Below are 12,335 nucleotides of genomic sequence, written 5' to 3' on the forward strand. Positions count from 1 at the left end.
GAGAACAGAGTGGTACTGGGTGATTACCCAGGATCCTTTGAGAGAGGGGTTTCATAGTACAGAAATCAGGGCACCTGTTTTGGCCTTCCTCCCTATTTTTATTTTTAAAGGTGAGGGATGGGGAACTGAGGGCCAAATGTGGCCCTCCAACCTCCCCCGGCCCATAGGAATTTCCCTAGATCACACCCTCTTTCTCCAGGTCACACCCCCTCACCTGCCTCACGTCACACCCTCCTTGACTGTTTGCCTGACTCAGGTGTGTTTTTGAACCCTGACAATGCCTCTTCCTTGCCTGGATGGAAGATAGAGAGGGGTGTAAGTCTGTGTGGAAACTGCCCCACTGCACAAAGCCAAAATTCCCATTTCTTCCATCCATTTTTGCCATCGATATAATGCAGCCTTTGGGTTGGAAAACGTAGATTGCTTTTAACAGGTTATTTCTGGTCTCAAGAGGCCTCTACTATTGATCCTTTTATTTATTACCTTTGTATCTCAGCCCCCAGGGAGCACAGCGTGACCCCTGTAAGGTTTTCGCATTTTGTCAGTGAGCTTCATGGCTAAGTGGAGATTTGAGCCTGGGTCTGTCTGCTCGAATCTAGGTCCTCATCCTTTTTCTCTTATTTCCCTCAGTTTCCTTTCCTTGTTTGTTTCTGTCCCTCCTCAGCTCTTTACTACTACTACTACTTTTAAAAAGCAAAACAAAAGTACCTGCTAAGGTAAATGGTTCTTATGGCTGCCAAGCCTACATCCCCCATTGGAAAAATCCCAGTAAATTAAAGAAGTGGGCTAGTAGGGATTGTATTGAAAGGGGCACAAACTTATTTTTGTAGTTGTACTTTTGCATGTTCACACACACACACACACACACACACACACACACACACACGGTTAGGGGTGTTCAGTGTCCCCATCTTCCCCATCATGCGTACATTTATTCTTACATCTCTGTGTTTTCTCCTCCTCCTCCTCCTCCAACCCCCAACCCCTTATTTTTTCTTTGGTTCATACTGGATGAGCTTCATTATTGCATCGTTCTTCATCACCCCTTCAATAAACTCCTTTTCAGCAAGTTTGTCTGCAAAAGGAGAAGGAAAAACAACGCATGCATGTAAAATGTGAGCGGTAGAATTACACACAAAAGAAGCAAACGGATGAGCTGAGGCGGCAAGGGGTGGGGTGAACTGGGGGAGATTGTGAACCTCTCCCCCCCCCCAGGGCTTTTCCCCAATTGGGGCGCCTGATTTTTGAGGACGAGATGGGTACAGTGTGTGTGTGTGTGTGTGTGTGTGTGTGTGTGTGAAGTTCTTTAGCAGCACACTCATTTGTTTATATTTTGGACATCCATGCAAAAATGGTAGTCCACAAAAGTTGTTAATAATGCTTTGGATTTGTATGGCACCTTGGTTTCCCTATCCTCAGAATTAAGAGCCTTTGTAATCTGCAGGCAATCTTGTGCAGTAATCCTTGCAACAATTTGCAAGGGGAGTATACTTTTCCCCCATATGGTGTGCATGTATGTTAATGATGAGTGCTGTAATGCCTTCTGCAATTTATATAGGAGCTCACCGCAAGCTGAGTTAACAGTAAATCAAACTTTTATTCTTGATGAGGCCCTGCCACACCATAGTTCTGATTCAGCTCTCCAGGAGCTGGACTCCTGGGTTGTCGCTGTTTCTCTTAAAGGGGCCACAGGCCAGATATTTAATTGATAATAAATACATTACAGGTGCTATCTTTCGAAGGTATGTCCCCACCACCACATCTCTCTTTTGCAAGGCTGCTCAGTTGCATAAGTAGTTAGTGATTTGTAGGCACACCAGAGGCCTGGAAGAAAATGTTTCCCTTCAAGTTTCTGAAATCTCCTTTTATGGTTGCCTTGAGGATTATTTCTCCTTTGTCAAAGGCCATCAGGCAAATGGCATTTACTTTTGTCTCCACAAGGTGGGCTATACTGTGTGGAAGGACCAGGTCTAAAGTGGAACAGTGTGTGTGTGTGTGTGTGTGTGTGCGCGCGCACACACACACACACACACACACACACACACACACACTCTTACTTCACTGGTCCTATAAATAGAAAAATATTAGTTAAGTAGTTGTCTATCTTTGTTCTGTGATATTTCTCCTTATTTTGTCATCCCCCCCCCCAACCTGCATGCAAATGCCTTGTTAAAAACTTCATGTGAGCTGATAGCTTCACTGCTTTTTAAAGTTTCAGCCTTGTCCCCGGTCTACAGAACATAAATATAAGTTTGCATGTGGCAGTGGATTCATCCTGTTTCTAATGCTCTCATGCACTGCACACAAATAGATGTGCGGACACATGAAAACAAAGGTGCCACATTCACTCCTCATTGAGCTGTTTTGGGTTTACACCCATTAGCTGTTTTCCCCTAAATATTTTTTTTTTTTGTATTCTTGTAAATCTTGGGCTTCTTCAAGGTCAAATACCAGTGAAGGACTGAAGGTTCTGAGACAAAAGGTCTACAAGATAAGTAAAGTAATATGTGTTTTTAAACTTGTCCATAAAGGTAAAGGTAAAGGGACCCCTGACCAGTAGGTCCAGTCATGGCCGACTCGGGTTGCGGCGCTCATCTAGCTTTATTGGCCAAAGGAGCTGGCGTACAGCTTCCGGGTCATGTGGCCAGCATGACTAAGCCGCTTCTGGCGAACCAGAGCAGTGCACGGAGACGCCGTTTACCTTCCCGCCGGAGCGGTACCTATTTATCTACTTGCACTTTGACGTGCTTCTGAACTGCTAGGTTGGCAGGAGCAGGGACCGAGCAACAGGAGCTCACCCCATCACGGGGATTCGGACCCAAGCAAAGTTAATTGCACAAGTTGGGACTAGCTTGTCCCACTGATTTCAATGGGACCCAAGTGTAACTCGTGCCAAAGATCACTGGGCCACCTCTCTCCATACTCAGTGGCGCTTCATGAAAGCTTGTGCTCTAGTGCTGAACTACAGCCATTTAAAATCCTTCTAGCCCACTGAGAGGCTCTGGATCCTACCCCATGTGTTCATATAGGGATGAAATAATCACCCCCCACCCTGCCCTCTTGTGGCAAGAAAAAGTGTGTTACAGACTTAGTAGCATGAAGGAAGGTCGCTACCTGTTTCTCCCTTGCCGAAATATGCCCACAGCTTGTTGGCCCGTTTCTGGGGGGTGTTTTCATCATCAGCCAGGGTTTTCTGCTCTTCTGGAGGAATCATCTTAAATATGGCCTGTTGGAACAAAAGGGGGGAAAGATCATAACACAACCACTCATTGGGTCTACTCTGAGCAGGAGTTGGCTGGATGCAACCCTTCTAGTGCAGGACAGGGAGCTCTATACCACATATATATTAAAAGCATCTTTACCCTTGCAAGCCAAAAAATGTTCCCAGAGCTCTCAGAGCTCTTGGCTTAACAAAAATCAGAAGACAGTCCCTGGTCTTGGGCGTACAGTCTAAAAGACATGACACACAAGGTAAAAGAGATGAGGGAAGAAATAGGAGAGAAAGCAAGCTCAGGGGTTTGAAATTAACATCAGTTCAGGTAGCCTCATGGAATGGTGATAATTGATGGAGGGAGTTTCCGTTGCAAAGGCACTTGTCTGCTCGTGCAAAGTCTTGTGCTCTGAGCAGAGTGTCAGGGATAACCAGGTAAGGCCCACTCCCTCAATCCACTTGGAGCCAAGGTTCCATTTATCAGTTTCTGGAGCCTAAATGATGCACTTCATTTTTCTGTGGTTCATTCTGGTGGCTATTTCACCAGTGGCAAAGGAGGTGGAACATACTGTTATGAGTTTGTGGGTGCTAGCCACTTCTAATCCCTGGATTCAGCAAGTGTTAAAAGTGAATTAAGGCAGGCTATCCCCCTGGGCCATAAAGAGAACAAGGGATTAAAGGGATTGTGCTAGATGGCAAATGAATGGGGGTCCCCTCCAGCAAGAGATAAAGGGGCAGGGTTTAGAGTAGAGAGGGAAGGAGTGATGTCACTGAGAAGAAAAGCAGCAAGCTGGAGAGAGAGAGCGGGGAGGAGAACAACATTAGAGAGCAACTGTTTGATGTCTTTGTGAATTTAGGGCTGTGGCTACGGAAGAAGCAAGACCCATTTGGGGTGTAAATGCTGTGAATCCCTCCATCCTAAATTCAGGTTCTATATACGTATGAGTAAATGAACCATATGTCATCAAGACACCGCCGTCTCCACTGTGCTTCATTTCCAAAAGGAAACACGAACTCTGTGCCTGGAATCTCTCCCTGCTCAGAAATCAGGATGGCATGCAATACTACTGACTTGACATCCTTGACTTACAGGCAAATATGTGAGTCTGCTGGTGGCATGAAGGAAATGTTATAAGCAGCAGCCTATATGGAATCTAGACATTCCCTGTTGCATAATGGAAGCAGAGAATAAGGCTTCTAATGTAAAATCAGGCCACTTGGGGAGACAGCTGAGAATCCCAGCTTTAATTTCACAGTAGTATATATGGGTCTCTTGCACAGAAACTAATCTATTGATAACCCTGGGCAGTGCAATGGAAAGTGTGCAGGGCTAAAATTGAATACACTAAGGCTGATCATTCTTTGTGGAGCCTTGGGTGGTATTCAACCAAATTTTACTGAGACTAGACCCACTGAAATGAATGGCCACAACTAAGTTAGGTCCATTAATTTCAAAGGGTCTACTCTAAGTAAAACTTCATCGAATACCACCCCTTATTTTCCCATCTGCGAAGTGGAAGTATCCCATGTGCCTGTTTCGCACACGATTCTTGTAAAAGCAAACAAGGATTGTAAATCATAATGCACCTTTAAAAAGTTAATAGCAGCTACTATTTTATTTTTAACTCCACTCTCTTGGGGGCTTCTAGGGAGGTTAAATGTAGGATACTGTATATGTGTAGTGAATTAAAAAAAACAAAATCAATCTACTGAATTGGACATGTGTGAGAAGCTTTCTCCCCATGCATACCTTATTAAACAACGCAAGTTTCTAAGTTTCTAGTCTTCCTACTGAACGAAACTGCCGGGAAATATTTCAGGGTGGCTAGTGAATGCTCCAAAGACAGAAAAGGACTGGCCAGAGTTGCTTCCAAGGGATCAGAGAGAGTTTTCATTGCCCTTCACAGCCTCCTGTGGATTCCACGGCTGCTATTGTCTATAACAGCAATGATGACTCCATCTTTCATCAGCCCAGCCAGCATCACATTATTTTTTTATACTTATTAGTCGCTTTACTCACTAAAGTGACTCAAAGCGTTTTACAACACAGTATAAGCATTAAAACCAATTGCAGCAATAAGCAAACCAAGAGAAGCCTAAAAGGTCACAAAACAGGGAGCAAGCTCTCCAGTCCCCCAGAAATGGCCATCAAGCTGGATGCCAAGGCAAAGCAGGAAATGTGTGAGGGGGAAAAGCTGACTTCACATTGAAGCCACAAGGTTCGCACTGATAAAAAACAGCAAGCCCATCTTTGTTATATGGTCCTAGAAGGGGCAGGGCTGAAGCGGCTGTCATGAAGAGTCCCTACAGGTAGAATTTCCCACATCACCAGTGAGTCCCATGTAGAATGAAAGAGCATTTTATAGTAACGGTCTCAGCATTATGGCAAAATATTGTCCAGTTTCCCTTCTTTCCCATAACTGTTAATCCATGCCTTTTCATTCTGAGGAAGTGTAAAACCCAGAACAGATCACAACCTGGCCTTTGAATGTTGCCTGTTTGTTTCCTTCCATTGCCTTCCTTGAGGACTAGACACCTGCCTTCAAAAAGCATGCCACAGCTTTCCCATCCCTGGTTTACAAACTTCCCCATCAGCCACCTTACCACTAAACCACATTTTTTTCCTTTTCTACCTAAGCCATTTGCCCTGCTAATTTTGCCAGCATCCTTTGATCAACTGGGGGGGGGGAATAGATGGTGCATAATAAACAAATTACCTCGGCTTTATTTTGACATTGGCCCGAGGGCTATTTCTTTCAGAAGGGATTCACGGGCATAGCATAACTTTTGGTTTCCGCAGTTAAAGTGGATTAAAGGGTTCTGTGGCCCTTGCACACAAGAAATCCACTTGAAAAAGAAAAAAGAATCAAGCTTTTGGAGGTATGGAAAGCGACAGAAATGCATTGAAATGTATGAACAGGTGCCCAGTGGAAAGACATAAATACCCTGCAAGCAAACACAGATGAGTGCTCACTGGCATATAACTGCCCTGCAACCAAATCAGCATAAATGCTCAATAAAGACTGGATATAATCTAACCACCGTGTTAGCTTGGCACAAGCAAATCAGGATTGACTGCCCAGTAAAAATGAATGATGTAAGAAGGCTGCTTACAAGCTGATTTCTGAGCATGGTGAATGTGCTGCCTTGTTTCTGGTGTATGTTGAGCTAAACTCTCATCACCTCATCTCTCAACTGAATGCTTGGAAAGCCTGTTAGCTGCCATCTTGACACATGTCAAGACATGGCAGCGAGGAGCTGGCATTCCCCATAATCCTAAACGTTTGCATGGGTGAACCAGAAATTGGCTGACCACAGTGGCTGCCTGTGGGGAAGGAAAGGTCCGTCCCCCCCCTTTTCAGTAACAGAATGGAGATTTGTCAGGCTTTGTCCAAAATTATAGCACTTATTACGAACAAAATCTGTCCATATTTTCTCATAGGAAGCTAAATTCCAGTGGAAGATGGTAAATTTCATACAAGTAACAAATCGTAGATGTATTCAGTACTTTGAGTTGTACAACTTCTGTTGATATACCACCATCTCTGGTAAGATTCAGACACATAAAATTTTAGCAGAAAGTTTGCTGTGGAAGTGACACAACACAAACTACATTTAATTGAATAAATGTATTTTTGCTACTACTTAGGGCTTTTCTTTTTTAAGTGTATGGCTTGCCTGAAGTAAGGGAAATGGTGCACTGCCAGCCTCAGCCGTGAGGTAAATGAGCAAATGGCAAACCTGCCACCAAATCAAACGATTTTTAGCACTCGAGGCAGAAAATCCCACATGTGCCTCTCGCTCTCCTTGGCGGTAAAAATACAACAACTATTTAAATAGCTAACAGTTTACTGTGCTTTCATTATACCCCAAATAAGCCTCCTCAGTCAGCCTGATGGTAGGGCCGGCCCTTCAGGCTACTGAATCCCTGATTTGTTTGCTGTCTGATATGCCTGATAAATTGAGTGTAATAGTGGCAGTAGGGAATCCGTCACGCTGAGGGAGAAAATAAAACACAATGAGCCCTAAGTTGCATGTACACCTCCTACTTTGCTTCCAATCTCCAGTCACTTTGATGACGTACAGCAAACAAAAAGGGTACCTGCCCCTTTTCAATAATGACTTTCCACACCTGCAGTCCATCTCACTTTGTAGTATATTTGGGTCTTCAGGAAGGGTGTGTGTGTGTCTCTCTCTGTCCGTCCGTCCGTCCGTCCCCTTTCTAGTTTATTTTTTACCATTCCCCAAAGAAGGATTTGGGCTAGTAACTAAGGGTTGCTTCCAGTCAACCCACTTTTCGAGTGTTCATTCATTTATTGAGCGGGGAGGTTACATGACATTGCATCAAACTATTCCCCCCTCACTTTCCTTATGGCAAAAAGTCAGATCATGGGGGTAGCCATTTGTTGTGCAAAACCTCCCAATCAACTATAATCAGACAACCTGAATCGCACCTGAAGAAACAACGACAGCCCGCTAGGTCATATTCCAACTTCTCCTTTTCTCTCAGCCTCCGTTTACCTTACCTGTGCTATTCCAATAATCGTGACTTCCCTCACACAAGGTTGTTACAGGAATGACCAAACAAAGGAAGCCCTTCTTTACTAATCTATAAACGGATGGACATACTTAGGACAGGAGACATGTTTATGTGGTGGCCCTTCTTCCTGGGAGACCTGTTTGCTAATGCTAGCTTACAAGGGGTCTGTGATCTGCTCACTGGATTTCAGCATGAAGTTTTGCTCATGAGCGACAGATAACGTTGAAGACCAAGAAGTCAAAGAGAGGCAACCCGAAGAAATAGGGAAATGAATTAATGTACCACAGGAATGGAGGGAAAACAAAGGCAGAGGGTTGTTTGTGTACACGGATGGAACTCTTACTCTGTTTGGAAACAAAATGCAGATTTCTCTCTCCATCCATGCAGCACACATAGGAAAGGGAACTCCCTGTGTTTCACACAGCTGTTAATAACACAGGAGCCCGGCTAAGGAAAAACATGTGGCAACACTAATTTAGGGCCTCCACAGACTTCCTTTCTATTGAGTATTTATGCTTATCTGTGCTCCTGTTGGTATTGTGGCAGGTATGATGCGGCCCTGCTTTCAATACGCTTTGCGGCTGCAAAAGTTTCATGGTGGACATACTGCTTTGTATCCAATCATTGCATGTCCTGCTGAAATCCTGTAACTTATTTTACCGCAAATGCCCTGTTGTTGGGAGGGGCGTTTTCATTGTGCTACAGTGCGAAGGGGTGCTTCTCCAGACAACAGTCATGCGCTAACCCTGCAGGGGCATTGCAGCAGTGCTGGATTTAGGGTGATGTGGGCGATTCTCCTGCATAGGGCACCAAGACGATGGGGCATAATAATAATAATAATAATAATAATAATAATAATAATAATACCTATATTTCTACAGATACCTACTGAGAAGATCCATAAAAAAGCTACTGTTACCGAAAGGAATTCATGTGAAAATAAGAAATATTTTGGGGAGGGTGCCAAATTTTGTCATCGCTCGGAATGCCGTATTACCAGAGTCCAACCCTGATTTCAGAACAATGAATAAAGCGGGATGGTGTGCAGAGTCGATCCGGTATAAATTCACCACCAATGCGCTATGGTTGCATCAATGACATGTTGCAAAATACATCCACACACACAAACCCCACAGCCCAGCCTGGAGAGGAAAGGGTTATGACAGTGTTCTTGGTACTCTGGAAGAGGAAAGGATCCATTCACTGGTTATTTATTTATTTACTTTCCCCACAACCGAGCTGGAATGTGGATGGATCTGGAGCACATAATTCTTGTGGAAAGGTCATTCAGAATTCCCTAAACAAGTAGGCCTCTGAAAACCAACATCAATACCCCGTAGCGTTTAAGAACCAGGACTTTTGGGTTCTTGGAGTGAGGAATGGGATATCTCTGCACCAGCTTCCCCAGCCATCTGGTGGGATTTGTTGTACAAACATCTGCACCGTTGCCATCCCTTTCAAATACCGTATGAAATTCTTCAGCCCTTGCTGAGATCTCCTCCAAACCTCTCCCCAGACAGACTTTTCTGCTCCTTGTCTCCCCTTTCCAAGGTCGGTGGAAGCTATTCCTCCGGACAAGACAGTTGAAGCGAGGCAAATACTGCACTGAGAGGGTCAGGGATTTAACCCTGCCTAATCCAACTTTAATCTCAGATTGCTCTGCCCTTCTTCCAAGGTTTGTGGCAAACACATCTGCAGGGGGAGTCTAGATCAGCGGAGGAAGACTGGCAGCAAGGAATTATGGGTTACATATGGGTTACATGCTGCGCACAGCTCTGTGAAATCTCAGAGGTGCCAAATTTGTACGGGCACCTTGGCATCTTCTAACGCAAGGCAGCCACTTTTTAGTTGGCTCTCAATTTAACAGTTTTTCTGAAAAAGGAATTTCCTTGCTATGGGAATAGCAGCATCCAAATACTTGCCTACACTCCAAATTTTATCCATTTCAGGCCTGTTTAACATGTTATGGATCCCACCACAAACTGAATAAAGGAAACTGTAATCCCTGCTCTGGTAAATACAGTATTGTTAACGCACCTGCAAAATTAGAATTCCCAGCCACCTTTGTGGGAAGCCATGATGGTTAAACTTGCTTCAAACTAGTTTATACAGTATTTTGTAATACAGATGTGTTTAGATTTGATTCTGGACCTGAGGGTGCAATTCTGGGGTTTTAAGAAATAGATATATATGTATTTCCCTCCCTGCTCAAAAAATATATATGTGAAAATGGCTTCCTATCTTCCTTAAAAGATGAACATTTGCTTGCAGGTATGAACCTGCTGAGGGCAGCTGAGGCCATGAGATAAAATTAGGAGAGGATTTGAACCTGTTTACTCTGCTGCCAATCCAGCTCATCCTGTTAAAGGAATGTAACAGGATTTCCCCTGCCATTGGGCAAGGCTAATTCTATTTTGACACAATGCAAAGCCTTCAGCTAAGGTAATCCGTTGTCATCCCATCACCTCAAGGTGGGTCAAGAGAAAGTCACATGACCAACCATTCCTGCTCCCCTCTTTAACTGGTGCAGCCATGAGTTTCAACATGTGAGGCACCTGCCATGGGAACACAGGATATGTTTCCATGTTGAGGGACAGGGCGAAGGAGGCTAGAGATGATTGCGGGGAGAGAGAGAGAGCCTGGAGCTCAGCTAGATGGGTCCATGAATGGGTGGAAAAAGGGTAGACACTCTTATAAATTTCCATCTACTGCAGCAGGTTTGGGGTGAACAGAATGCTGGGATAAGTAAGGCCCTGTTTTTCTGACCACGTGTAGGCCTGAGGCAAGGCTAGATGGGACCAAAATGATCCAAGCAGGGGACCGGAAAAACAAAACCAAAACCCCAATAAGGATTTCAGTGCAGTGGTTCCTTCAGGTAGACTTCCGTGGCCTTGTCTCCAAACATATTATGTGTGAAAAGGGAATATTCCCCCCATGTAATTCCACAACCAGTTTCAGTGCATCTGGGCTTGCAGTGGGGAAGCTCTCAGCCTGGGTCTTCCCTGTATTCCCTTGTTGTCGTCCCCACCCCCCGCCTACAAGCCCCCTCCCAAAGCCCCCCCTATGTCTCGCCCCACACGCCCTCCTCACTCACCGTGACGATCTCAAGAACCTCGTTCTTGCTGATTTCTCCATTGCGGTCCACGTCAAAGAGCGAGAAAGCCCACTCTAGTTTAAGGTTGGTCTTGCCGGTGGAGGTGAGGTGGAGGGCAATGATGTACTCCCGGAAGTCGAGGGTCCCATCATCGTTGGTGTCAAAGCTTCGGAAGACGTGCCGGGCATACACCTTGGGGTCAGAGTTGGGGAAGAACTGGGCATAGATCTTCTCGAACTCGGACCTGCTGATGCGCCCATCCGGGCACTGCTTCTGGAAGCTCTCGTACCATTTACACAGCTCGTCCTCCGAGTACTTGGTGTTCAGCTTCAGGTCTTCAAGGATCTCCTTGGAGAGGGCCCCACTCTTACTATTGCCCATGGTTTGGCTGTACGCTCGCCCTGCACCGCCAATGCTCCAAGCTCGTCCTCCTGGTCCTCTTTCAACAGAGCTAGTGGAATGGCTGGTACCTCGGCACCTTCTTATATAGACTCCCTGAGGCGGGGGAAGAGGGTTGAGAGGACCACGCAGCCCTGCGCTTGCCACACCTGGTGGCTGTGAGTGTGCATGCGTGCACACACACACACTATACACACAAAGAGAGGGGCTATTTTGGTTGCACTGATCACATTTGCCCCCAAGCTCTTTAACGCAAGGCAAATCGGATTTAGGCATCATGGGCCTTTCTTGCTCCCTCCTTCTTGATTGCCCTCCTGGCCTCCCTCCTCTTAATGCCTTGCTCAGTGCTGTTTCCGACCATGTGCAAGCCTGGAGAGTGACTGGGGAGGAGAGGGGTATTGGGAAGAACAAAACCATGGCCGGAAGCAGCATACGGACTGGTGATTGACAGATGGACAGAAGACACAGCCGTTGCTCTGTTGAAACTTCCCCCCTCCTGCAATATTCCCCACTGCTGGGGCTAAAACACACTATGTAGACTGATGGTATAGACAGACAGATAGAGCATAGATCAATAAACCATCAGCCAGACAGAAAGACACAAAGGCCAAAGAATGGGAGGGAGATAGGTTTCAATCCTATGCAAGTGTAGCTGGGAGTAGCCCCCCCCCCAAAAAAAACCACACACAGTGGGACTAAAGTCAAAGCAAGCCAGTGCATAGGGTTGCACTGTTAAGTATGTACCTAACTTTCCTATTATAATTATTGGGGAAGGAAGGAAACCAACTGAGTGGCTATTTGCAAGCCCAAGTTAAGCCACCTCTTCCCACCCTGATCATTTATTATATAGAAGAGCAGGGTGCTCTGTTTCTCTGCAAGGTGCTTCATCCTGATTTGTTTGCAGGAAGATTAGGCGACGTCAGCTATTTAATGACCATTTGTTCTGATTTTCTTGTGGGGAGGTTAGCTGAGGTTCCATCAATGCAAACACCACCCCCACATTTTCCAGTGCATTTCCCCCTCACTTTTCTTACTGCAAAAAGTCCAATCTTTCAGGCGAAGTGGGTTTGTTGTGTAAGACCTCCCAATCA

The 12,335-nt window shown here is 45.3% G+C and overlaps 1 protein-coding gene across 1 annotated transcript; it reads right to left on the reverse strand.

Moving 5' to 3' along the window:
• Nucleotides 1–957: 957 nt before the first annotated feature.
• Nucleotides 958–11,672, reverse strand: LOC128400427 (visinin-like). Its single transcript, XM_053362614.1, has 3 exons — nt 10,846–11,672; nt 3,115–3,226; nt 958–1,075 (listed from the first exon to the last, which is right to left on the reverse strand). Exons 1-3 carry the CDS (start codon nt 11,659–11,661, stop codon nt 987–989), a joined length of 1,017 nt encoding a protein of 338 aa, XP_053218589.1. The 5' UTR covers nt 11,662–11,672; the 3' UTR covers nt 958–986.
• Between the last annotated feature and the right edge of the window lie 663 nt (nt 11,673–12,335).

Source organism: Podarcis raffonei, chromosome 13 (genome assembly GCF_027172205.1).
Source record: "Podarcis raffonei isolate rPodRaf1 chromosome 13, rPodRaf1.pri, whole genome shotgun sequence".
NCBI lineage: Eukaryota > Metazoa > Chordata > Lepidosauria > Squamata > Lacertidae > Podarcis > Podarcis raffonei.